This window comes from Mustela nigripes, chromosome 6, assembly GCF_022355385.1.
Source record: "Mustela nigripes isolate SB6536 chromosome 6, MUSNIG.SB6536, whole genome shotgun sequence".
Taxonomy (NCBI): Eukaryota; Metazoa; Chordata; class Mammalia; order Carnivora; family Mustelidae; genus Mustela; species Mustela nigripes.
In genome coordinates this window covers 65,332,683-65,360,471 of record NC_081562.1, presented here as the reverse complement: position 1 = coordinate 65,360,471, position 27,789 = coordinate 65,332,683, and the positions used below count along the sequence as shown (strand labels likewise).

General features: G+C 40.3%; 1 protein-coding gene across 4 annotated transcripts in view; it reads left to right on the top strand.

The window, feature by feature from the left end:
• FAR2 (fatty acyl-CoA reductase 2) overlaps window positions 1–27,789 on the top strand; it is a 135,467-nt gene that overhangs the window by 99,622 nt on the left and 8,056 nt on the right. For all 4 annotated transcript variants that reach the window (XM_059402732.1, XM_059402729.1, XM_059402730.1 and 1 more), the window contains 7 exons: window positions 6,719–6,894; window positions 10,517–10,696; window positions 18,699–18,876; window positions 20,190–20,234; window positions 22,447–22,565; window positions 23,430–23,497; window positions 25,464–25,635. In XM_059402732.1, the coding sequence (XP_059258715.1) occupies window positions 6,821–6,894; window positions 10,517–10,696; window positions 18,699–18,876; window positions 20,190–20,234; window positions 22,447–22,565; window positions 23,430–23,497; window positions 25,464–25,635 (836 nt within the window). In that variant the 5' untranslated portion in view covers window positions 6,719–6,820. The remainder of the gene's footprint in view (window positions 1–6,718; window positions 6,895–10,516; window positions 10,697–18,698; window positions 18,877–20,189; window positions 20,235–22,446; window positions 22,566–23,429; window positions 23,498–25,463; window positions 25,636–27,789) is intronic.

The following is a 27,789-nucleotide window of genomic DNA, read 5'->3' as shown; positions in this document are numbered from 1 at the left end:
ATTTATTTTCTCAATCTCTTATTTTCTTTTACAATACAATCTACTAGGTAATTCGATCACTGGCATGATTTCCCACACCCGGCTTCTTGCCTTCCTTTTCAATTTCTTCCAGTCACATCAAGTCTTTTCCTTAAAAGCTTCAAATTGCCTACACTCCTTTCACTCAAAAAGTCACCTCACCACAGGATTCAGCCTGACTCTGAAAGACAATTTGCAGAGATAGCTGCATCACGTGGTATCATCAGAAACCTTGCAATGCAGCACACACACACACACACACACACACACACACACACACACACGAACGCACAGCTGTCTGGTGAGCAGCTTTTGCAAACTGAGCACTGCTGTATATACCGAGTTTTCCTGTGCTCTAGAACGTACTAAGCAGCAGGCACTCTGCTAGGCATCTGACTTTCATTAGCCTATTCACCCTCACAAACCTCTGGGCCATGCACGCTTGCTACCTCACGGAGGAGAAACTCAGCCAGGAAAGTTGTTGCCTCTCCCAGGAAATGCCAAGGAAGTGACAAGGAATTTACAGGCAATTCTCTTACCTCTAAAGCTCACGCTGTCCCCACCACCTTGCATGGCCTTCCCTGAGAAACCACGTCCTGTAAGCTCTGATTCTCATGCTCTGATTCTCATGCCCTGCTCGCCAGGTGGTCCGTTTGCCAGTGACAACGACCACCTCCTTAGGAAGGGAAGATGATGGCCGCTTCTGGACTAGGACCATGGCCTTTCCCATCCTTTCCCGTGGATAATGCAGGGATACCATCAATTGTGCTAGAGAGTTGGGAGTCCTCTCCAGATTGGTTTCCATCTTCCTGGCCATCCTTACTCCTTTTGGGCCCCAGGAGCTTAGTTTCTAAGAACTCTGTGAAAAGGACGTTGGGGACACAAAACGCAAGACAATGAGCTGAGCACCATGTAGCGTTTGTTACAGATTTTTATGCAAAGTGTTCTAAGACTTTTTAATGCAAAATTGTTTTTAGGAATAGCAGATTATCTGCTGAAACATGAGTTCTCAGAGAACACAGAATGAGATAGTTTAGCGATTAGTGTTTTAGATAAATATGCAAATGAAAACACCAAAGCCCCTAGAGGTAAGTAACTATGCCCCAGTCACACCGCTAATAAACAGCAGAACTGGGATTCAAACCTGGGCCTCCCTGACTCCAAAGAGCCTGAGATCTTTCTCAGTGGCTCTCACATAGTGTGTATCAGGCTCACTGGAGAGCTTGTTCAAGGTACAGATGCCCAAGCTTCCACTCAGAACTGAGTTAGAATCTCCAGGGTCAGGACATCTGGGTCTTTGTTAGTTTGTTTGTTTGTTTTTAATGACTTTCTAGTTTACCCTTCTACGTACCAAAGTTCGATAATCACACTGCTACCCTTACTGCTTTATGGTCCTATAGAAATGGTCCTCATGGAGTAATAACAACTTCTAGGTTGATCCTGTCTAGCTTATGAGAGTTACTAGGGAATGAGCAAAACTTTAACATTTTGTAAGTTTTCATGAATCTTTATATTGGGTATGATAGTTTCTGCCTTAATTTACTTGCACTTATTTGATATATAATGATTCTCAACTTAGATTACGCATCTACCTTGCTAATTCCTTGCAGAATCTGTTCATTTGCTTTTACTCGGCACTCCCTAATTTCTCTGACAAATGTTACGGGTTCTCTTCTGCTGTAGGACACCTGGTACTCCACAGAGATCGCCCTTTAGCTTAAGAGAATTTACCTTCTGGGCACCTGGGTGGCTCAGTGGGTTAAGCCGCTGCTTTCGGCTCAGGTCATGATCTCAAGGTCCTGGGATCGAGTCCCGCATCGGGCTCTCTGCTCAGAAGGGGACCTGCTTCCCTCTCTCTCTCTCTCTCTGCCTGCCTCTCCATCTACTTGTGATCTCTCTCTGTCAAATAAATAAATAAAATCTTTAAAAATAAAAAAAGAGAACTTACCTTCTGTTTCCCAATTAAAAATATGAGGCAAACTTTGATAGGCTACTGGAACTAGAGAATGTAGTTATATTCAAAGAGAGGAACTCAATATATTGAAGATCAAAGACTCTCAAGATTATTAAATATACAATGACTTTGGAGCTCCTGGGTGGCTCAGTCTGTTAAGGGTCTGCCTTTGGCTCAGGTCGTGCTCCCAGGGTCCTGGGTCTGCTCTCTCTCTCAAGTAAATTTTAAAAAACAAAACAACAACAACAACAAAAAACAATGACTTTCACTGGTCTGTCTGTGAGGGCTGAACCCTCTGTGGGTATCTCCAAAGTGAGATCATGTGGGTGGCTCGGTCTGAAAGTGTCTGCCTTCAGCTCTGGTGATGATCCCAGGGCCCTGTGCCAAGCTCCCTGCTTGGCAGAGTCCGTTTCTCCCTCTCTCTCTCTGCCCCTCGCCCTGCTCATGCTCACGTGGGCATAATCAAATAAATAAGTACAAAATCTTTTAAAAAAAAAACAAAAAAACAAAGTGAAGTCATGTGGATAACAAGATAGTTATAGAAATCCAAGTTCAGGACCTCTACGTTGTTTCAAAAGCATAATATAAATGTCATACCCCAACCCCTTGCCCAATTCCTGCTTCTAATAAAACTGCAATCATAGTGTCTGGCTACAAAAGTCATACCCAAGGAGTTTATCGAATCCAGAAAATTTCTCTTCCTGGTCTTCTTTCTGCTGAATTTTCTCACTTAAGATATGTAAAGTTTCTCTCCTGTGTCTGGGTTATCAGTAACTATTACCATATATGGAATGGTCTCTTGTGTTTAAAACAAATTACGGAAGGGAAATCCTTCCTGTGTAATGTCAAATCAATAGAACAGTCCTAGACTTCCCAAGAGAAATGTATAGTTTTGTTACCAGTTTGAAATATTTATTTTTTTTAAGTTTATTTACTTGAGAGAGATAGAGAAAGTGAGGAGGAGGAGGGGCATAGGGAGAGGGAGAGAGAGAATCTTAAGCAGGGCTCAAGGGCTCAATCTCACCACCCTAACATCATGACCTAAGCTGAAATCGAGTCGGATGTTTAACTGACTGAGCCACCCAGGCACCCCAAGCTTGAAATGTTTAGAGAGCCTCTTAGCTGTGATCTTTCAGTGACCACAGATAAGCATCCTGCCTCTGTCAAGAACAGGAACACAGCAGTCCCTCCTTGAGTCTTCATCAGTCCCTCCTTGAGTCTTCATCAATGGCAGGAGCTACTGTACTCTTAACCTTCTCAGTCTGATGCCGTTACATAAAGATTTATGAAAAGGAATATGATGAACTCTTAGAATCTAAAATAACTATATCAAGTTCTTTATTGGTGGACCTTCAATGACATTTTTGAAATTATATATTTTTTCTTCATTCATGTCTGTTCCATCTGTTTTCTTCTTACTCTTAATGAAAGTCTCACATCAACAAAGGGACTTTTCTGAGAGCTGGTGTCCACAGAGGACTCATTTGCAGCATTTCTTCTGTCCTTTGGTTGTGTCATTATTACAAAAGCAAAGGTTCTGCTCTGAGCCTTTTCGGCTTCCATTTGCAATCATGCAGAGACCCAAGGGGACACTTTGTTTCTTCTACCTGTGGTAGTGATCTGCTGTCTTTTATCCCACCAACACAAAAGAGCCAGGGAACAATTTCAGGAATCAAGCTCCCACTCCTGGTTCTACCACTGTTCTTACAGTAATTAATTTCAGTGTAACAAGCAACATTTGAGTCTTTTCAATGAACTGGGTGCTGTCCAGCATAAAATGGTAAACAAGAACCAAGGAGTTTACCAACCAGAGGGGGACATAAGCCCTGACTTAAAAAATGAACATTAATTTTCCAAATTAATGTTTCACCAAGTTTTTTGAAATTATATTTCTTTCACCAAATATGGTACCCGGACTGGAAGACCTATCCGTTGAGCTGGTTAAGATGTACAAGTGCCGGGGTTACTTGCCAAACATACTGAGTCAAGGTCTCAGAGGGTAAAGTAAGGAAGTCATTTTTAATTGGTTCCTAGATCTTTCTTATGCCTACACAGTTTGAAAACCACTGACGTCCTGTAAAGAGAAATGAGCCAAACACTATTGTTCATGAACAATTAGTCCACGTTAACACTCCAGCTGGAGAAGCTCTCATCTTGGGACCAGTTAAAAATGACCAGGGAACCTGATGTGTGAAATGCAAACTCCTGGGTGTTCCCCAGTCATTTCTTCTTTAGTGGGTGGGGCCAGGGGCTGGAAATATACACTTTTAAAGTGCATCTTAGTGATTCCGATCCAGTTCACTTGGTGGGTAACACTTTGAAAAGCACTGACCTATTGGATGATGGTTGGCTGTAATCTCAGCGGTCTATTTAGGATGTGGCAACATTTAAGAGGTATTATTTTGTTAGAGGCTGGAGCAAAATGATGAGATGCCAGATGAGGCAAGTCGTATTAGTAGGCATGGAGAGCATAGTAAAATGTGACCCTCACTTAGTCCTGTGGTTTGAATTGCTGCAGCCAATTCTCCGATTTATTTCAATTGACCATAATAAATCCCATCTGGATTAGAAAACTTAAACTTTAAGTCATTGGAAAATATAATCAATAAATAGAATATAGCTCAGAACACTTATTTCCTAAAATGGTAATTATCTCCATTGATCACATTTGCATAGGTGGGCTGGAGGTATAATATGGTGTAATGGGGTTCTCTGCCTTTTAAAGTCGTAAAAACCAAAGGCAAAAGAAAATCTGTACGGTAGCTTACATCATGTGGGAGGAACTCCACTGCTGGAAGGATGGACACTGAAGTCATTTTCCACGTATTACTCTAATGTAGCCAGAAATCATCACAGGTCAAAGACTCCACAGAACCCGAAATAAATTTCTTGTGAATAAAATCTGTCATGCAGACTCAAAACAGAACCTTCTACAAATCAAATTATTAAAAACAGGGGAAATTGTGCAAATTTTAGACAAATTTATCCAAAAAAGATCCAATTTGTCACATGACTAACATGGACTATGAGAAGGAAAAGCTTTGATGGAGAAAACCAATATTTAGCTTGCTCATGATTTATCCAGATTACAAAAGCTGATAAATATCTTTCTGGAAGAGCCAGAATGACCTTTGTTGAGAATGTCCCTCAGACACTGGATCCACCGCATCAGTCCCAAATGTCTCAAAACCTTTGAGGGTTGACCTAACCTCCAAACGCTTTTCAGAACTCTAGTCCCATTGCTACTGCAAGGCTGCTCCTGCAGAGAAAAAAAAAAAAAAATGGTAGCTCAAAGTGTAGTAGCTCACCAGGTCAATATGTGGACTTGACCTCCTTCTCTGATCATCTTCACTAGATTCCCACAAGGGCCTCTAACATGGTCTTCTCTGATTCAGATGAGACATGGTTTCTTTTACTACCTTAGATTGATTTCTTATTAGCCAATAAAAGAGCCTAGGATAGATCTCCAGTGGAGGGAAGAAGCCTGCTATTCAGGATCAAGGAAGACATGCAAACTGTCTTCGGGGGCAGAAGGGGTAAAGGGAATAGGCTCAGCTACTCTACTATGATTAAAACCACAGGGATGCCTGGGTGGCTCAGTTGGTTAAGCAGCTGCCTTCGGCTCAGGTCATGATCCCAGTGTCCTGGGATCGAGTCCCATATCGGGCTCCTTGCTTGGCAGGGAGCCTGCTTTTCTTCTGCTTCTGTCTGCCTGTGCTCGCTCTCTCTCCCTCTCTCTGACAAATAAATAAAATCTTAAAAGCAAACAAACAAACAAACAAAAAAAAAAACCACAGACTAGTTTTCTCCGCTCCTAACCTTCCTAAACATTTAGCTTTATTTTTTCTCACTGCTATTAGCCCATGCCAATACTACAGTAGAATTTCCTTTTGTCAAAACAGGTTAAAACCAAGAACATTTTTTTTTAATTACATTCTTTGAGAAAATGGAAAATACCAGTTGAATCTAAGAACTTGTGTGTGGAGGGGAAAGTAGAGACTGTTCCATCTGAACAAGGGTAATAAAAGCTAAAACTGCCAAGGCTCTTTCCTTTTCCTTTATAAAGAAGTTAGAATATTAAGAAATCAATTAATATCCCATAAAACGTACATGAGCTCATGTAATTCTCTTACTAGACAATAACTGCCATCGATATTGGAATGAGATTATATAAAAGTTGTATTTGTTTTACCCATTACAGATTCACCGAATTTGTTATTTTGTTAATTTGTTAATTTGTTATTTGTTTGTGCTGCTAAGACCTAATACTGTTCCTCTGGGCCAGTTAACTAAGTTGTTTCGAATTTGCATCCATGAGACCTCCCTTGTAAAAGCTGGTGGCTTTGCTGGTAATTTGCAAAGGCTGGTAATTTTGCACTGAAAGCCATATTTCCCAGCCAAAAATGGAAACAATCACCATATATAAACATGGGGAAAAGAGGAGGGGCAGAATATGGACGGCTCACTGTCATTCTTTCAACCCTGCAGGAAAGGCTCAAAATACACTCCTTACTGGTTATTAGAAATGACTTTTTTGAATGTTTATCAAGTTAAGAGGAGTGGAAATTATACCAAGCTGACCAAATTGCAGGAGGTAAAACAAATGGCTCTTGAGTAAATGCCTTCTTTGAGTGGTATTACAGATAAAAACAGTTTTTGCGAATTGCGATGTGACACATCAACAAAAACAAGAGCAATGGGATGGTGATGACGCTGTCTGCATATTGATTTCTATTTATGTTTTAGCTGTTTCAAAAAGTCAAAGAAGTTTGTCCAAACGTGCATGAGAAGATCCGAGCTATCTACGCGGACCTCAATCATAATGACTTTGCTATCAGCAAGGAGGACATGCAAGAGCTTCTCTCCTGTACAAACATTATCTTCCACTGTGCGGCCACCGTGCGCTTCGATGATCATCTGAGGTATGTGCCCACTTCCTGCTCACGGCGCACACAGGTGCATGTGTGCGCGTGTACATATGCATGTCAGTTTCCTTGCGGTTTCTGTTAAAAAAGAAAAAAGATGTACGCAAGCGATGAATCACTAAATTCTATCCCTGAAACTAATAAGACGCTCCATGTTAACTAAATTGAATTTAAATTAAAAAAAAAATTTAAAGGTATATTCTCCATGAAAATAAATTCAAAGGACTCAAACTCCAAAAATCTCGCCACCCGGAGACTACCACTTAATATCATAGAGAGCATCCGTTCCAGCTTTTCTTTACACATCCATAATAAAATAGACTTATGTTCAACTTCACCAAAAAATGGCATCATACTGATAATTTTTTAGCAACTTGCTTGGTTATATCTTTCCTTGTGAATAGATATTCTCTATAATTTCTAATGACTGTATGACATTCCATTTTACGTGTCTATAGTATACTCCACCAGTTCTATATTGGTGGATATTTTTGGATTGTTTGAATTTTCCAGTATTATAAACAATGCTTCAGTGAACATCTCTGTGCTTGCATTTTTTTTTTTATACCATTGTGTGCTTTACTTTGGGTAAATGTCCAGAAGTAAAATTGTTAGAGATGTACCAGATGTGCCCAGGTTAGAAACGGTTTACATTTTGACATATAATGCTACATGGCTTTCCACATGGGCAGTATTGATTTCCGTTGTCCCAGTGCACATGAATCCTCATTTCTGACACCCACAGGCATACTGGATTATCGTTTTTTACTTTTAATGTTGGCAATATAATGGGAATGCCAATCCGTATTTTGATTTTGATTTTGTTGATAATGAGAAAAGTTGAGGGCATGGAAATGCTGATTGGCATCTTATTCTTTTTTTTTTTTTAATAAACATATAATATATTTTTATCTCCCGGGGTACAGGTCTGTGAATCGGCAGGTTGACACACTTCACAGCACTCACCATAGCACATACCCTCCCCAATGTCCATAACCCCACCCCCCCTCTCCGGAAACTCTGCCAGCAGCCCTCAGTTTGTTTTGTGAGATTAAGAGTCTTTTATGGTTTGTCTCCCTCCCCATCCCATCTTGTTTCATTTATTCTTTTCCTACCCCCCAAACCCCCCACGTTGCCTCTCAACTTCCTCATATCAGGGAGATCATATGATAGTTGTCTTTCTCTGCTTGACTTATTTTGCTAAGCGTAATACCCTCTAGTTCCATCCATGTCGCAAATGGCAAGATTTCATTTCTTTTGATGGCTGCATAGTATTGGCATCTTACTCTTTTGTGAAATGCCTATTCATGTTCTTTGCCTGTTTTTCTACTGAAACATTTTTTTCTTGTCAATCTTAAGACTTGTTGGAATAGTTAGCATATTGATTTTTGGTCTTTTACAAAGCTCAAAATACTTTATCATTTGTTCTCAACTATTTTTATTATTTATGCATTATTCATAATTTCTTCTACAATTTTTATTGCTTAATTTTCTCCTTTACATCTCTGACCCATTTAGAGGTGTGTTTTTTTTTTTTGCCTATAAATAGAAATAGGAAAATTCTATAAAAAGGAAAGTGATGTGGGTGTAAATATAGAGTAGCTTTTGAGAAATTTCTAACAGATGACTACTTCTTAAGAAACATTTATTAAATGATTTGTTTTTACTCTTTATTTAATGAAGCTCTTATAATATACTGAATTTCCAATGTTGGACTCTTTATTTTTGTTCCATTACTTAGGCTTTCTCTCCCAACACCACAGTATTTTATTACAGTAATTTTTTACTTTATTAGGCAAGTATACGCACATCATTCTCTTTTTATAGAATTTTCCTGACTATTCTCATCTGCTTAAGATAATTTTTCCAACTTCTTTGAAAGCTGGGAATTTGATTAGGATTACTGAATATGAACATGTCAACTACTTTAGAAAAACAACATATTTAAAACATTGGCTCTTCCTATCTAAGAACAATATATTGTTTATTCAATTTTTCTATAACCCTTAGTGAAGTTTTATTTTTGTATATAGTCTGTTCCTTTTTTCTTAACTGGATATATTTTTTAAATGTTCAGTTTTGAATATATGCCTTTCTTCCACCGTATTCTCCAGTTTTTTCCTTTAACATGACTTTTATAAATGGACACTTTACTGAATGAATCATTGCATGTCTCAGGGTAGGTTTTTTCATTGTTGGTTTTTTTTTTTAGCTCCTTTGTTTGTTTCCGAGATACAAAATTATGTAATCTGATGGGGATTTTTGTGACTGCCTTTACAACAGTTACATCTGCTAATTCTTTATGTTTTCCTCTTTAATTACCAGGTGGAAGTTCAGAGCAATATTAAGTAGTAGTAGTAATTGCAGCCATTCTTCTTGGCCCTGACTTTTTTTTTTTTAAGTTTTTATTTATTTATTTGACAGAGAGAGAGAGAGAGAATGCACAAGTAGGCAGATCAGCAGGCAGAGGGAGAGGGAGAAGCAGACTCTCTGCCTAGCAAGGAGTCCAATGCAGGGCTCCATCCCAGGACCTCGAGATCATGACTTGAGCTGAAGGCAGATGCTTAATCGACTGGGCCACCCAGGAACCCCTTGGTTCCCCTGACTTTAAAAGCAGTGCTCCTAACTTTTCACCATTAAACATGATACAGGCTAGCAAAGGGAAAGGAGTATATTTTAATCATTTATTCTTCTTTTAATGATTTTTAAAAAATTAAAATGGAATTGGATACTGAACATCATTTTAAAATTTTCAAAATACATATCGAGGATCATTTAGTTTTTCTCTTTTTTATTATCTTTTTTGGTTAGATTAATAGGGTTCCTGATATTGTATAAACCTTGTGTTTCTAGAATGAACCATTTTATTGTCATCTCATATTATACTTGTATAACTTGGTATTCTATTAGCAAAAATTTGGGATTTTGACATTGATTTTTAGGTCTGACCTGGACCTTTGCAATAGAAATTTCTTTCTTTTTTTATTGTTTTTTAAGATTTTTAAAATTTATTTATTTGACAGACAGGGATCACAAGTAGGCAGGGAAGCAGGCTCCCTGCTGAGGAGAGAGCTTGATGCAGGGCTTGATCCCAGGACCCTGAGAGCGTGACCTGAGCCGAAGGCAGAGGCTTAACCCCCTGAGCCACCCAGGTGCCCCTGCAATAGAAATTTCTATTTCTCATTCTCTATCCACTGCTACTCTCCTACAATTCACTTGAATTTTTACAGCTTCTTGAGTTAGATGCTCAATTTATGTATCTTTATATTTTTAGTGGCTGCTTAAGAAACCCCTTTAAACATCCAGAAGATTGTGATTTTTTTTTCCTTCCAGTTGATTTTGGACCAAGCTATCTCTAAATGCAATACAAATAATGTTTCAATGACTAGGATTTATGTGCACAGAACACGGCATCAACTATAACACATTCCAGGCATCACACAACTGTGTAGCTATGATCTGTGCTCTTCTTCCTGGGCCTTTGGTGCAGCCACAGAAATGAGCACATACTCAATGAGCAGAAATGAGACGTACGTGCCCATGATTGGAGTAGGTGACGTTCTAGCAAAGCAGAACATCGAGTTGCCTCATTGTACTTCTTCTGCTTTTCCTCCTGCAGACACGCCGTGCAACTCAACGTCACTGCCACCCAGCAGCTCTTGCTCATGGCCAGTCAGATGCCAAAGCTTGAAGCCTTCATTCATATCTCCACTGCCTTTTCAAATTGTAACCTGAAGCACATCGATGAGGTCATCTACCCGTGCCCTGTGGAGCCAAAAAAAATCATCGACTCCATGGAGTAAGTTGGGTCACATGAGGGGGTCAGGAGGTGGGCAGATCCTGGTTCTCTTTGATTCTTTGTAGGCATCCATTAATGAGGTAGCAAAGCAAGGCACTCTTGAAGTAGCGTGCTCTGCAAAGGTGCTAGCTTTCGCTGTCTGATCCCTGCTGTTCCCTTCATCCCAGCGTGGGGAGTCCAGTGCTTGGTGATGGGGAAGGACGGGCATGGATAAATGCCACAGGGCGGTGGGTATCAAGGAGGGCACGAGTGGTGATGAGCACTGGGTGAACGCGACGTCAGAAACTGATGGTGTATTCTATGGTGGCTAACTGAACATCACAACACCAAAAATGCCAAGGAGTTTTGTGAAGTAGTTTAGGATTATAATGGGCTCATGGGAATGCTTCTGTCACTCCATACTCAGCGTGGTCACTGAAGGAAGTAGAGTGTACAGTGTAAAAGTGAAGGAACAAGCCTTCTGCGTCTGTCCGACCTGGCTTCTGCAGCTTCCTGTCTGTGTGACCTTGAGTGAGTTCCTTGGCCTCTCTGCGCCTCACTTCCTTCATTTGTGAAATGGGGGTGATAACAGTGCTCATCTTGTAGTGATGATGAGTGATAGAAAGCAGTTGTTGTGCTTGGGAGTGTTTAATGGCAGCTGATCCAAAGGTTAATAAAGAAGAGCTCAGATGTGGGACATCTGGGTGGCTCAGTCGGTTGAGCGTCTGCCTTCAGCTCAGGTCATGATCCCCGGGGTCCTGGCATGGAGCCCTGTGTCGGGCTCCCTGCTTTAGCAGAGAGCCTGCTTCTCCCTCTCCCTCTGCCTGCTGCTCTGTCTACTTGAGTTCTCCTATCTCTCTTCAAATAAATGAATAAAATCTTTAAAAAATTAATAAGAAGAAGAAGAAGAACTCCTAGGTAAGTGGAAATCCTCCCAGCTCTGGCAGAAAGTGCAAGTCTCTTGGGCTAGGAGACTGAGATACGCTTTCCTTATTGTCTTGTGGTGGAGGAAAAATAACTAGCATTTTTCTCTTCCTGCCTACTAACAGGAGCCACTTTGTTCTTAAGTCAGGCCCTAGTCTCAGAATAAGTGTTTTCGTTTTCTGGGTCTTCATTCTTCTGTTCAATTTAACAAGTTTATCTTGTTTAGAAAAAACAACAACAACTGTAAAAAGGTATTCCGGCTGAGAAAATAGACTACTTCACCATGAAATTTGTCAGATTTTAATTTCATGTAATACTGTATCTCTATTTAAGATAGGCTCTTTAAAATGAAGCTTAGCTAAATCAAGAGTTCACTCCCTTCAGGGCAAACATTTTTATCTCCTACAGTCCTGAGAATAGATATTTTTACCTGTCATTTAAAAATATCCAGGACAAAGAAGAATGGAAGTCATCCAAAGGACCCGGAGGTTACCTCACGTAGCTCATAAGTGGTGACTTGCTTAAGTCCCTTAAGCAAAGGGACCTTCCGAGCTCAGAGCTTGTCAGGAGAGTTGGAGATAAGAGACTCTGATGCCCCACGTCAGTACAGGAGAGTGGATGTGGAAGGCCTCAGGGTGTTTTGGGGTGGAATCGATTTCTTTTCGGTTAGCTGCCCTCTCACAGTGTTGTCTCTTGGTCTGTGTGGTATGTCCATATTTGCTGTGCCCAGGAAAGGGGCAGAGCTGTTTGAGTGCAGACTCTGCTGAGATCCCAGAGCCTTCCTCCACTGTTGACCCGTCTAGCAGCTGACACATGACAGCACGATGTGAGGCAGGACAGAGTCTTGCAGAGACTGCCAGAGAAAGGGGACAGGAGTTGCAGCTTCAGTTCTGCCCCAGCGAGGGGCTTCTCCCGGTCCTCCGCAGCACTTCCTCCCTCCCAGACTGTGTCCTCTCAGGATCCCCAGGTCTCCAAGAAGAATAAACTCACCTCCCAGAAGAGGAGTTGGTTTCTCTTCGGGTGCCCAGCGCTTGCCATCCTCGCCCACTCCATGTCCCCTGGGGAAACCCAGGGATAGCTACATGATTGATGATCAAACCGGAATTGACATTTGTACAAAATTCGAGTCTCTCATTTACTGCTCCCCAAGGAATATAATTATTCTGAAAAATATACAGCCAAACAAGTAAAAATGAAATAAATTTTGTCTCAACAGAACCCATTTTGCATATAATTAAGAAACCAAGGTTTTCTTCTTTTTTAAAAACAAGGAAAAGTCATAACCACAACTTACTAATTCAGAATTTTATATTCAGGACCAGCTGTCCAGCGTCATCTCCGCCAACCCTCCCTTTACGTCTGTGCGGTGGTCACACTGAAGTCATTACTCCTCTCCCTCATGCCGCTCTGCCTTGGCTTATGACAGTTCTGTTTCTAGAAACTACCTCCACCTCTGCTTCCCTGGTTAATTCCTCCTCGGACATCAGGGCTCTCCTCTGGAAGCCTTTGAACCTGAGGCCAGACCCAATTAGGAGTTAATGCTTCTTATTGGTATGACAATTGTGGCCATGAATCAGCATTAGGAAAACAGACCTCTCCAGCTCTCACACCTGCACGTGTCCGGCCCTCATCCCAATCATCACAGGCATTTTATCATGGAATTATGTCACTATTCTTCCCCATCTCCCTGTCTTCTTATTTCTAGCTTCTGCAGTTGGGGGTGGGTACCTTTAGGAACTCCTATGCATAAATGGATGAGGAACTACCAATGAAATTCCAGTTTTCTGGAATAATGACTCATGTAGAATGTTTATTTTTTAAAGTGCACATAACAGACCGGGAAAGATTGCTGCTTTCTTTCCCTCTTTTTCAGGCCAAGTTAACTCCTCTTAGGAGAGACAGAAGGAAAAGATTTTTGTAGCTATATAAAAACTGGAAATAACTATAGCCCGAAACTAGAAAAATGGATCCATAAATCTTTACTGCTTTAGTTAGCATCCTTAAATCAATCTAGTAAGTACGCATTAAGAAGGGAAGGACAGCTCTCATTCATCACCGAGCAATTATTGTGAGTAAAGACTCTTTCACAGACATCGGTTCCTTACGGTAATATTGTGGGGCTGGTGGTATGTGTTGCTGCTACTGGGCTAATAAAGGAACAGAAGCTCCAAAAGGCCGAGGAAGGCTTCAGAATTCTCCCAGCTACTAAGTTACAGGGACACTGTTTTTCTCCGTAGCCCCATGATTTGGTCACGCAGCCCTTTTCCGTACTCCCACGCATTCGACTGTATGAGAGATTAAAAGGTGCTTTCTTAAAATAGAGACTGTGTTCTCAAGGAGCTCCCAGTAAAACACAAAACAGGGCAGGGTAGCATTATACATGGAGCATGGTAGCAGAAGTTAGATGGAGTCGGTGGTGGCAGTGGAAAGACCCTGTGGAGACAGGCACAGCACACGGACTTGGGAGAGGAGGCACGGTGTGGCAGGGTGAGGTGGGTGCACAGACGAGGCACAGCCAGGGGAGCAGGAAGGCTGGAGGCATGCTGGGGATGCGGCCCTGGGCAGTGCAGTTGTTATTTGTAGGAAAGTGGGGCTGGGGCTGCCCTGAGAGTTTTGAATGCCGTGGGGAGGACTGTATTTAATTCTAGAGGCAATAGGGATCCACGGCAGGAGGGTCACGCATGTATGTGTATGGCGGGGGGGGGGGGTTGTTTGGTTGGTGCTTCCATTTTGTTTTCATCAAAAAAAGACTTGGATGAAAGCGGGCTTTAGGAATGTTAGTGGTCACAAAGGAAGGGGGTAGATCTGCCTGGGCAGTTGTCAGAGGCAGGGACAGTTGTGACCTGCCATGTTGTGGGGTGAGACCAAGAACTGGGGAGTGACAACAGATACCAAAAAACACCTCCGTGTTCGGGGACAGGAGACTGAATGGGATGTGGCCACTGCTTTGCATGTGGGCTTGCACATACCTTCTAATCAACCCTCAGATTCCATCTCTAGTGTCCAGGATTGAAATCCTTTAAAGTTCAAGTCCACTGAAAGTTTTACTCCAAGAAGTGGAGTAAAGTAAAGCTCTCTCAGAGCTAATCCCAATTTGTTCAAGGCTAACATTTGTGGGGTGGCGTCCTTTGATACTGGTGATTCCTCAGTTTGCCTGACCACAACAAGCACCACTCCACTGGCTACAAATCAAGGTGATCAAGCTGTTGCCCCTGAAGACTGGTTTGGAGGTTCTAAGATGATGCCCAGGGAGCTGAACTTTTGTCATAGGCCCGACATAAGTCTTACTGACGAGCAGGCAAGTTTGGGGGAAACTGCCTCAAAGTGCTTTTTCGTGTAATGTCTCTCATTTGACACGAGGTTCATTCGTATTCCAGTCACCCACGCACCCCAGCCTCCCCACTCTCTTTGCTTGTCACCCCACCATTCCTAGAGGCTTTCCCCAAAAGATTTGTACCTACTCAAAATCATGCTCTTGCAGCTACCTGGCCTCCAGAAGCACAGTTAATCTGCCATGTGAAAAAAGGTGTTTTTGATCAAACGTGGGCAACTGTCAGCTATAGCAGAGATATGAAAGGAAGTCAGATGTTGGAAAGTAGTCTTGTCTGGGTGCTGAAGAACACATTGTTAACACTAAGACAGTGTATCTACTCCAGGGGAAAGGAAAACACTCATTTTGATTTTGTCCATTTACTGTCAGAATTGTATAGGCTTAAGGTGGCATCTACGCAGCAAACCAAAACAACCCAGAAAATTCTGTGTACTTTTAGTGTTATCCGGTTTTAAATACAAATCAGAGCTGGGTTACACTGCTTCCTAGACAGACTGAATAATTTTCATATTATCAGGCCACTGGAGGCCAGAATAGGTGCTTAGTAGAAGTCAAGGGGGAAATGCAGAGGCCAGCTCACAGCCAGCACCAGGCACAGGAATCCCCTTGACCCCAGTAAAAAGTGTAAATTTGCTCTGAAGCCAACTCTGCCACGTTGAAACTGACACAGGAACCTACGGCAGGATCCCTGCAGGAATCAAGGGAAAAACCTAACTCAGACAGGAGACGGAGAGAGCAAACATGACCATGGCCGCGTGTCCGGTACTTGCTCCGCAGAAAACTTCATCCGAAGTACCACTAGTCTTGTTGCCTAAGGAAACTAGGAGGAAAAATTTATATTCCTCTTACTATTTCATTTAAAAAGTACCTAAATTATGAAATCATTAATGATACTAAGTTGATGCATAAGTTTCAAGCCCCGCCCCCCAAAAAGATAGTAATATTTATAGGAAATAGTATGTACATTGCTTTCTGAAATCTTCACTAACTTTTTGCTTCTTTTTAAGCAATGTAAGTAGAAGTTTAGAATCTGGGACCTATGGGTTCGAAACATCTCAGGTACCCTGAAGAGCATTTGGTTAATTTTAGAAATGTACTTTTATTTATAGAATGTCTTTTTCCATGCCAACCTCACTGTTTTAAAAACAAACTGAGAAGGGGCACCTGGGTGGCTTAGTCAGGTAAGCATCAGCCTTCAGTTCAGGGCATGATTCCAGGGTCTGGGATTGAACCCGGCATTGGGCTCCCTGCTCAGCCGAGAGCCTGTTTCTCTCCCTCTGCCTCTCCCCCTGCTCGCGTTCTCTCTCTCTCTCTTTCTTCCTCAAATCAATACATTTTTTTAAATTGTTCATCAAAAAAATTGAGAACAAATAGCAAATCAGACTTTGGTAAAGAAGAGCATTAACTGAATATAGGTCTCTTAAAGGGTATCACCACTTAACCAGTGGGTCTGTGTGCTGCTTATACCAACGTCCTCTTTGAACCCAGGATGAGATGGGCTAAGGACTGTTTGCTTGCATCAGAAAAGATAATTTAAAACTGTTACATTTGTAGATACATGCCCCTTTGTTCTTTTACCAAACATCAAAAATTCCTTCAGTTTATTGGCTCATTTGGCTTTATCAAAGAGCTTTAAGTGCAGTTGTGAAAATTCCTGTTTGTTCTCATGATGAATTGAAAATTAGAACAGCTATAATGATTGCCATTTTTCACCAATAAAAACTGAGGAATCAAGAAGCTAATTCAGTGGGATACAGAAAGAGCCACAAATATAAGAGGCAACCATTCACAGGGCATGGCAACTTCTTTTACAATTGTGTTCTTAGTAATCTATGAAACCAGGATTTTCTTAAAAAAAAAAAAAAAAAGATTTATTTATTTATTTTAGAGAGAGAGTATGAGCATAAGCTGGGGGAGAGAGACCCTTAAGCAGACTCTTTGCTGACTGTGGATCCCAAACTGGGACTCATCTTCTGACCCTGAGATCATGACCTGAGCTGAAACCAGAAGTCAGATGCTCAAACAACTGAGCCACCCAGGTACCCTGAAACCAACATTTTCTAAGATAGGCGAACTCCCTTTCCATGCACACCAACATCAATGACCACAGCTGGTCCCAGCCCTGTGACGTATCATCTTAGTGCCTGGTTATGTTCTCATGTATTCTTAAGAATTTGTTTCTTTACAGCCTGATCAGGCTGTATTTTTCCTGACCTGGTTTTTGCAGTCTGTGTGAGTTTGCACGTGAAAGAAAATGGTCTTAGGTCAGTTAATCCACTGTGGACCATCAGATAAAATGAGGTAATGATAACACCATCATGAAATGGAGAGGTGCCTACATTATCCCACATGCTTTATCCCTAACCTCAGGGGGCCATATAATTAGAAAATCTTCCATTTTTCTAAGTATGTGGAATTGCTTTTGTTCTAGGAACTTCTTGACCTTTTTTCCCTATTCAATTTAAATCAAACGGTATTTGAGTATCTAGAAAACACTCAGCACTAATAGCAGCAAAGTAAGGAAAACCAAAACGTTACAGACAGTGCTCATGTCCCACTCCAACATCAAATGAGTGTTCTCAAACCTGAGGGTTGTGTCTCTGAGTAAGTATTGGCATAAGCACATCGTAAATGTCCAATAATTTGTCATGAGAGCAAAGCAATAACAGCTAAGATTCTTCTATAATCAAAATAGTATGACTGAGCTCAGCCCTTGAAGGTAGGAACAAATGTACCAAGCCCATCGATTATAAAAATCACACTAACATATTTAGGTAGCCTGGTTTTTGAAAAATTCTATTGTAACAAATGGTTAACCAAATAGGTCTGTCAACTAAGAGAAACATTAAATATTTAATCAACGATTTTATTGCTTTCTTTGAGAAGGGCAGATAGACTTTGGGATTATCAAAAGGGTGCTGACATCTTTAAAAAAGAGATTAGGCGGCTGTCATGGTAACTCAGTTTCTCATGATACATGTCCTTTTGTAAGGAGAGGTGTTCACCAGTCACTATGAGAGCTGCTTCAGAGTAGTACAATCCTGCCTCCTGACAGACTATTAATAGCTACTAGAGAATCTCAGAATTCAAGAGAAATCTCTGGGAAAAATTACTGAGTTATTACTATGACTGTAAATATAGCTTCAAAATGCATTCCATAGATTTGCTAAAACAGAATGTAGCTCTGCTAAATGTCGTTGCTTTTCTTTGATGAGAACTGAATGGAATTTTAAAAGTAAAAAGCGAAAGGTTGCAAGATAGGTGCGCTAGGTGTGAACAGGACAACCCCGGATGAACAGGGGTTCATCCCAGAACCCTGGGAAGCCTGGGGTGGGAGCCTCTAAGCTCCACGAACACAGCACATGGCATGCTCTGAGCACGGCTGGCACCCACAGGTGTCCTCATGGGTGTACTCCTGAGCCAGTCGAAGAGGAAATAACTGAGGATAATTAGAGATCGTGCATAATAAAGTAGTAGATTGCATGGCTGTTGAATTTACCAGTCTAGGTGGGAGGAAGCTGGACTCAACTGGTAAGAGCGGGCCTCATGGTGCAGAGCGAAGAGCTCATCCAGCAGTCGGGGTTTGGACGGGTGCCCATTCAGCCTTGGTATCCTATGACTGTTCTGAATTCCAGAACTCAAGCGAGAAAGGGGAAGTCTTGTTTGATTGTGTTTCGTTTGGAGGTTCCTTCCTCCCTTCTTCCCTTCCTTCCTGTCTATTGTCTAACATATGTTACTAGAATTCTTTTTGACTCTGACTACCCACAGGTGGTTAGATGATGCTATTATTGATGAGATCACCCCCAAGCTGATCGGTGATCGGCCCAATACTTACACGTATACCAAGGCCTTGGGTGAGATGGTGGTGCAGCAGGAGAGCGGGAACCTAAACATTGCCATCATAAGGCCCTCCATTGTGGGAGCAACCTGGCAGGAGCCTTTTCCGGTAAGTCCACTTGTCTGGATTCCTTGCTTTGCTTCCAAACCATCATCCTTCTCACCCTGTTACTTTCCGAAGATGTCCTTTTCTCTCTCTCTCTTCTCAGAACGTATAGTTGAGTGCAGCAAATCAAATACAAACCCATTATATTAGGACAAAATTCCACATTTGGTTCAGGGTTTATCCAGCATGAGGTTCCTCTGGAGATTCTACTGTCTGTCCCAGAGTTGGATGGAGGTCTTACATTAGACTCTCATTCACTGGAGTCTGAAAATTGTTGTAGCAGATAGTTTTAGTTCTTGGCTTACCCACTATAGTTTAAATATACCAGAATGTTCTTGGTGGCCATTTTGGTAGTTTTATAACTGTCAGGGTAAATAAAAACCACAGGGTTCTCAGTTTAGGAATAATTAATTTTTGCATCTGTGTATTTCTGTATCCTTTTGAAAGTACACCGAATTATACTATCTTTTTTGAAGCAATTCTGTGAAGCTTTAGGGCCAAAGAAAATTGAGCTCTATCACTTACTGAAAATTCAGGCTTTTGAGCAGTCTCATCTATAAACCTGGGCTTAAGCTATTTTAGCCCAATACTGGACCCACATGTGGGGAGCCAATCAAATGAGACCATGTACAAGGAGTGTTTAGTGTAGTGCCTGGTCCCTAGTTAAATAAACATTAGGTCTTCCCTCTTCTCTATTCTCCCCCCTGCCCTATTTAAACACACATTTTAACTTTCACGGATGAAGAAATAGACATAATAAGGTCAACTGACTTGCTTAGGGCTTAGGATACAAGCTCAAGAAGACGTTTTTCCTCCAACAGCTCCATAACATATTCTTCCCGTGAACATCTCTGAGCAAGCTAATGCAAATAGAGTATGGGTGCTCGGCTTTTCAGATTTTCCAGAAATGGATCATTCCTACAAATCATGTTTGATATGTAGTGTTCCTCTGGAGTTAAGATCAGGCCGGAGGTAAAGAAAAGTGATGGCTAGTGACTTGGTTAACAAGTTACGATATTAAGTCAAGGTTCAGTTTAACCTCTAAGATGTCATAAAACAAACTGAAACTCCCCATGACTCCTCCCCCCCTATAAAAAAAGATGCTGGCAGAATTTTCATTCTTGCACAAGTGCAGAAATATCCAGTGCTTTGCCAGCGATCTTTGTTTGTGATCTTAGATATATTGGATGAGACCGTTCTATCAGCTGGGATCTCAGTGCTCTTGTTTGAAACTTACTAAAATCAGACTGCAGACATTGCATAGACGTATAATGATTTCCTGACATGTGTAACTAATAGAGATCTTTTTCTTTTAGGGCTGGGTTGATAACCTAAATGGACCTAGTGGGCTCATTATTGCGGTACGTATAATAATGTAGAAATAACTCCTTGGAAGGTGGTGGAGGAATGGTAATAAAATGCCTAGTGTTGGTTTAGCTTCATTGATCCAAATCCCTAAGTGTTACTTTAGTAACTACAATTGAAGCCACTTAATCTCAATTCTGCTGGTTGGGAAATAGAGGCAGGATGAAATTACTTTTATTATTTGTAGATTTTATTATCAGGAAAGCAGAAGCACTGTGATATCATCAGTTACTCTTGAGGAGTTTTATTTTTGGGAAGTCTGAGCATCAAGGACCATGTCTGCATTTCCCTTTAATTACCACAAGAGGGGAGTGTTTCCTCCTTTTCGCTATTTATTAATAGCTCGAATTAATACAGTAAATTGGGGAGGCAACAAAAAATCACATTCTCAAAGATTATTCTTCGTTATAATACACATTCAAGAGTTAATGTGTATGGATAGAAATTTTATGTATAATAAAAATACATGACTAATAGTCCTCAACAGATACAAGAAAGAGAACCACCAATTAGAGCAAATTTTTCTCCTATTAAAAATGAATGAATAGAGAAAACGCTTTTCACCAATACTCCTCTCCCAAACAAGGAGAAACATCAGCGGTGCCTCTAGGTCCCTGCGGTGAAGGCTGATCTAGGTGATGGGAGGTGTGCGCCAGCACACAATTCAGGAGGAAGCACTATAGGACATGAACGGCCTCTCTGCTCTTTAGGATGATGAATAGGAATTCACTTCTCTCCCTGAGTGTAAATCTTGTTAGAAATGCCGTGCTTCAGAGCTAGGTCCCACGTGAACTAACATACAAACATAAGAGTGAATTATGACTATTTGTCAAAGACAGCAGCAGAGAACTTCTGATTTCTTTCTAGCAGCCCCTCTCTTTTTGTTTCTCCACCTGTCTTCAACTCTTTCATTTTTTTTTATTTTAAAAAATATTTTTATTTATTTATTTATTTGATGATGGAAGGGGGGAGAAGAGAGAGCACAAGCAAGGGGAGCAGCAGACAGAGGGAGAAAGAGAAGCAGGCTCCTCGCTGAGCAGAGAGCCCTATGTAGGACTTGATTCCAGGACTCTGGGATCATGACCTGAGCTGAAGGCAGATGCTTAACTGACTGAGCCACCCAGGCACCCCAACTCTTTCATCTTAAGATCTTAGTTGGGGTGAACATTTGGTAACTTAGAACATAATTATTTTTACATGATCCTAGAGTGAGGTTTATTATATTATTTACAAAGCTGCACAGGGATGCAGATTTTCTAAAATCTTTCAGACTGATTTCTTACATCAAAAGGAAGGGGAATCAGTCACAAGAAAATAGAGATTAGGAATATAGGAAAGTGCTAACCACTGCAAATCAATGCTGGAAATATGCAGGGTATCAATAACTTCATAAGGTCAGTGAACATGACTATAACCTATATATTTATTGGTATGACTTATTTATTAATGTGAATAATTCCCAATTCTTACATTTATATAACATCTTTGAAGTGAACAAAGTTACTTAACAAAAAATGGTGGCCTTTCCTTAAGTAATAAAGAGTATTTATGGAACGGTAGAAGTCTATTAACTTTTTAAAATGTCTCTTAGACCTCTAGAGGCTACTGTTGTTTGTAAGTTAGTGAGAACTAGCAGAAAATGGTGTCACTTAAGAAATGCTAACCTGAAAGGTGCCTGGATGACTCAGTGAAGTGTGTGCCTTGGGCTCAGGTCCTGAGATTGAGCCTTGTGTCTGGGCTCCCTGTTCAGCAGAAGGCCTGATTCTCTCTCTGCCTCTCCTCCCCATTTGTTATCTTTCTCGCTCTCTCTTTAGGCTAAATAAATTTTTAAAAATGGTAAACGAATCTTAATGGAAAATTTGGGAACCTTAGTTCTTAAGTTATCTTATGAATTAATTTTTAAATGTGAAAAACTGTTCTTGGTCTTTGTTCATCAGCTGAACATACTAACCTCTTACAAATTGGAGGAACTCCACCCCTAAAGGAACCTGAGGACCTCTATGGAAATTGGCATTTGAGATGGACTTGGCCGGGAGTTGGTTGTAGGTAGGGGTGGGTTGGATAGGCCGAGAGAAGTCAGCCTTAGCGTGTTAACCTGTAAGCCCTGAGTCAGTGTTAACTGTTGTTAACTAGCAGCATTACTTTAGTATTAGTCCCAGCTGTTACTTAAAACTTGGTTAAGTACTTACTGTTCTTTTTCCTATGCAGGCTGGGAAAGGGTTTCTTCGGTCCATAAGAGCTACTCCGATGGCTGTGGCAGATTTAATTCCCGTTGATACAGTCGTCAATCTCACTTTGGCTGTGGGATGGTACACAGCCGTTCACAGGTGCGCATGTGGAAGCCGGCTTTCAAACATTTGATGAGGAGGAGGGTGAATATGTTAGGCTTAGTTTCAAAATATGTGCGTTTGATTGTAGTAGACCCCAAATGTCAGAAAGGATCAGTCTCAATATTTTACATAGTTCCAAATATGCCATCACATATGCATGGAAATATTTTATAAATACTGCTTCATATTTTGGATAAAGTAGCAAACTCTAAATTGTTTAACCATAAAATTCTCATAACCCCAAAAGGCTTTCCTTTCTAATCAGTAGTCTAAAATACAGCTCCCCTTTTTAAGGCAAAGGAGATAAAAGTGGGTGAAATAAGGGCAACTTTTATATTTTATACAACTGCTCATGTCCTGCTACATGCCAAAAGTTCAGATAACCATGGGAGGGGCTGTTTCCTAGCACAGGGGGAAGAAAAAAAAAAAAAAAGGTTGTTTGTATATTTGACTCTGATAGCAAATGGCAAACAGAATTAAATTTTTATTTGAAGTCAGCCATTTAGATATTTTCCAATACAACAGGGCTTAACTGAACTTAGAAGAAAAATAGCCTATATTTTGCCCAATAAACATGTCCAGAATTAGTGATATTATCTGCTTTCTCATTGTCATGGTACCTCCATCTGCTCCCTAAATACATCAACTTATTTGAGATCTCGTTCACATGCACATGCACAAACACACATATTCGTCTTCTTCCATTTTGCATTTTTACCCAAAGAAGGAACAAAAGCTGGAAGTGTTGCCCTGGTTATGGGAATTATTGAAACATCCTTGCCTACATGTTGTTTTTCCTTATCTTTCTTTCATTCGTCCTCCATTTTGTTGTATTTATTTAATTTTTATTTCATTTTCCAGACCTAAGTCAACATTAATCTACCACTGTACATCTGGTAACCTCAATCCTTGTAATTGGGGCAAAATGGGTAAGTGCCTGTAGAGATATAACTACATAACTATTAGCATCTGCCCACACAGTAGTAGTGTCTACCACGGGGGAAAAATGTGGCAAAATGTGTCTTGGAGCTTTGAGTCTAATGGGAGAAAAAGACAAAAAATAAGTACAAGATAAAAGAATTAATAATTATCAATGTGTAAGAGTTAACTAGAATGTGTTGTGGAATATCAAAGAAGGGGTCAGCAGGAATAATGTACATGACTGCAAGCAATAAGGGGTCCGTTGGCTATGAAGATTTTTAAAAATACATAAAACCGAGTGAAAGTTAGCACTTGTAAATAACGTCAGTGAGGAAATGCCCCGCCTGCTGAGGCGGGGGCTGCTCCCACGCCCACATCCCTTGTCCCCTGGCTGCACCATCAAGACTGTGGGATCATCAATAACAAGTAGATGTAGGTTACTGAGTCAATAATACTCTTCACTGATTTATACAGCGAGCCATAAGTGTCACTTTGAAAGTATCTTATTGAATGGAAGTAATCAACCCTGCATTAATAGAAAATTAGTTAATCAATGTTGTGCTCCATCAATTTAGTTGATTTCTGCAAATATCTGAAAATTTTAGATCATCTAGTCTTATTTAGATACTAGATATAGAAAAAAATCACTTGTACTTAATTTGTTAGAATCTGATTTTCATTTCAGAGCACTCTCCTATGCTATTCTATTCATAAAGTTATTTCAGAAAAAATGAAATTATCTACTGGCATCAAAGCTCTTTAGATCATATATCCAGTTACTTAGATCATATATCTGAGTAATTCTGAAAACATTTGGAATTAAAAATACATCTCCTCTACCTCAGTAACAGGATTAAGGTATTAAGGTATTTTTTAATTACTCATAAAAAGTGGCATTAAAGAAGCAAACAAGTTATGTTAAGCTTGTCAATAAAAAGATGCTACATGTAAACTACATTTCTGATGGAGTTCAAGTCTTCTTCTGTGCTGAAACCTCTTATTTTCTGTTTATCAAAGTATACAATATCATAGTTGAAAGTAATCTTAGAAATAATCTAGTGGCCTTTTTTTATTTTATATATGAGACCCCAAGAGAGGAAGAGATCTATTCAAATTCAGGTGGAGGGCTGGTACCTCAAATATGAGTAGAGGACAGGTCTCTGTGCAGTCCCATTCTGGGAGGAAAAAGAGTCCAGATTCCTGGATCAGATATTTCTTGAGAATCTCTTCTGTACAAGGTATATATATTTTATACAGATTTCCAAGTAACACACTTTAACGAGGATAATAATTTTATTACCATGATAACTGATATAGTTATCATAATTGAATAATGAACTTAGGTATATTCTTTGAAAATTTTACATTGGTAAAATCAGTATTTAATTGGAATTAATATCTTTTGAAAAGAATTATTTTATAAATATACATCAAGAGTCTTTTAACTTTTATCTAGGTTTTATCTACTTAATCATTAAAAAAAAATATTGTGGAAAAAACAATCTGGAGACAAAAGTAAATGGGCAGTGGAGTCTGGGGTATCCCCAGAGAAGCAGAAATAACAAAGAAGTAAAAAGTTTAAAATATGAAGAAACTTTCCTGATGGTTCTACAATCAATGAGCCTACTTAGGAAATGTCTTGGGGCTTTCGGAATAGACTAAATAACCTGGGAATCAAATGATGGATTTATGTTCTTCTGAACAATACTTTACTGTATTGACTGAAACTATTTCCCTCAAGAAGTTGTTTTAGATAAAGTTTTCAGGAAAAGGACCCACTTTGTAACCCATTCTCATTATTTGATTTTGTAGGTGACCTCTTGCCTCGCATAAATATCTTAACATTGTTCTTAGAGATTGATTCTAGACTCTTCACAGCAATCACTAGTCTTTATCATTTTGACGCATTGCAAATGCCCTCCACTACAGTGGGCTTATATGCTTCTAGACTTAGTACTCTGTTTTCTTCCCCAGGATTCCAAGTCTTGGCAACCTTTGAAAAAGCCCCATTTGAGAAGGCTTTTAGGAGGCCAAATGCAGACTTCACAAGCAACCTCATCACAAGCCAGTACTGGAATGCTGTCAGCCACCGGGCCCCTGCCATCATCTATGACTTCTATCTGCGGCTCACAGGAAGGAAGCCCAGGTGAGAAGCCAAGTCAGTGGCTTTAAGAGTGTTGTTGCATGGAAGATTGAGGCCCCAGAGTACAGCCCTCCTTTCATCTGGGGGTTGAAGATGACAACTGAATCTTGTGTAAATTTAGGGCCAACTGAAGCAGTAGTAATGAGAAGTCCCAAAGGGATCCCTACCTTAAAAATCCTCTATCATAATAAAGGAAAGTAAATGTTGAGAAACTTGTTTGGTCAATTCAGCAAGTATTCATCCAAAAAGCAAAGCAAATGAGACTGTAAGTCTGGAGTTTTCTAAACTGTTAGGTAATCTTAAAATTGTGCAATGATGGTAACACACACACACGCACCCGATAACGTGGGATGATCTCGTTTTCATTCGCACAACAATCCAGAGAGGATGTACTCATAACACCAATTTTACAAATAGGAAATAGAAGCTAAGGGAAGAATTTAAAGTAGTGTAGAAGTGGAAAAGGGGAGAGATCTGGAAAAACCTGAACTAGAATTACTGCCATCTAGAGGCAAGTAAAGAAATTAAAGGGAACAAGGTAGAATGAAATGTGCTGTCGCTGAGGCCGCTCTGTCGCCATCTAGCTGTGAGACTTAGGACCTAACCCTTTCTTTCTGTCTCCCTTGAATTTTGTATTTGTCTGAAGAGCCATCATTATTATAATTACCAAATGCAATTCCTATGAGCAAGCGTGGGAAGCATGAATAACATTGCTTTCCATGCTAGTCTCTTTATAGGAGGCAGTCTCTCGTCATGTTTAATTTCCATCCTTATTAGTAGTGCAAATGGCTAAAGCTTAGGCAATGTTACATTTATCCAAATTTGCAAAGACCTTATTTAGAGCTCATAACTCAGTAATCATCAGGTTCTTCTTGAGCAAGGTGAAAAGGAGACACTGTAAATATTTGTATGGGGCTTATTAAATAAAGGTGGGGAAATAAGGAATACCAAACATTATAGGCAGAAACATGGAAGTCTTTAAAATTTATCAGGGCTGGAGGAAGACCTGGATAAAGAGCAAAGTTCTGCAAGTAGAAAAGAAAAAAGGTGAAAGGGAGCCAATAAAAAATTTTATGGCAAAAATCCTAGAAATCAATGCAAAAAATCCTAGAATCCTTTTAGACTCTTTCCCTTTCCAAGTACGTTTGTGTGTAATCTATGCATTTACAACCATATATAGATATATATAGTTTTGCTTTGAGGTGTGTGTGTGTGTACGTGTGTGTGTAATTCAAGCCTACATATTTTCCAACTTTTTCCCACTAATGTTCCTTGAAAATCTAAGTCCTTCTGCCTAGTGTTGTTTTTTCCTATTATGGTGGGGTGATGAATATCAGTGCACCTGCATTTTTTTAGAATGTACCACTGGGTCTGGGGTGGAGGCTATCTGGATTTTGTCACTACCTGTCAGTTTGCACATCAGCACAGAAGGGTAAAAAATGTGTTTTTAATTACCCTCATCAGTAGTTGACCCCCCTCCAAAAAAAGTGTTTTGAATTGTCAGACTAATGGCACTGAATGGCATCTCTTTGTTACTTTGATTTGCCTTCCCAATTGCTGGAGGGGCTGGGCTTTCATTTTTTCATTGGACATTCAAGGTTTCTCCTCTGTGAGTTGTCTGCCTCTGCTTCCCACCTATTTTTCCACTGGATTGACCATATTAATTTATAGAAACTCATTTATGTGCATAAATACATACTTCATGTATTTTCTCCAACTCAATTTCTTATCTCGTAGCTTTATGAATGAATCTTTTTCTAATACAACAGGACTACATACAATGTAGGTCTTAAGAGCATGGAGTGTAGAGTCTGACTTACACATTTAAATCCTGGCTTCACCAAGTCAAGGGCCATGTGAGCCCTAAATTACAGTCTGTAATACCTAACTGCCTCACCTGTAAAAAGGGATAGTAATCATACCTATTTTATGAGGTTTTATGTAACAGGGCATAGAATATAGTAATCACTGTTATTACTAAAGTTTTAGGGATGACTGGGTGGTACAATAGGTTAAGCATCTGTCTTCATCTCAGGCCATGATTCCAGAGTCCCGGGATCGAGTCCCATGTCAGGCTCCTTGCTCAGCAGGGCCTACTTCTCTGCCTACCGTTCTCCCTGCTTATGCATGCTCTCATTATTTAAAAAAAGAAGAAGA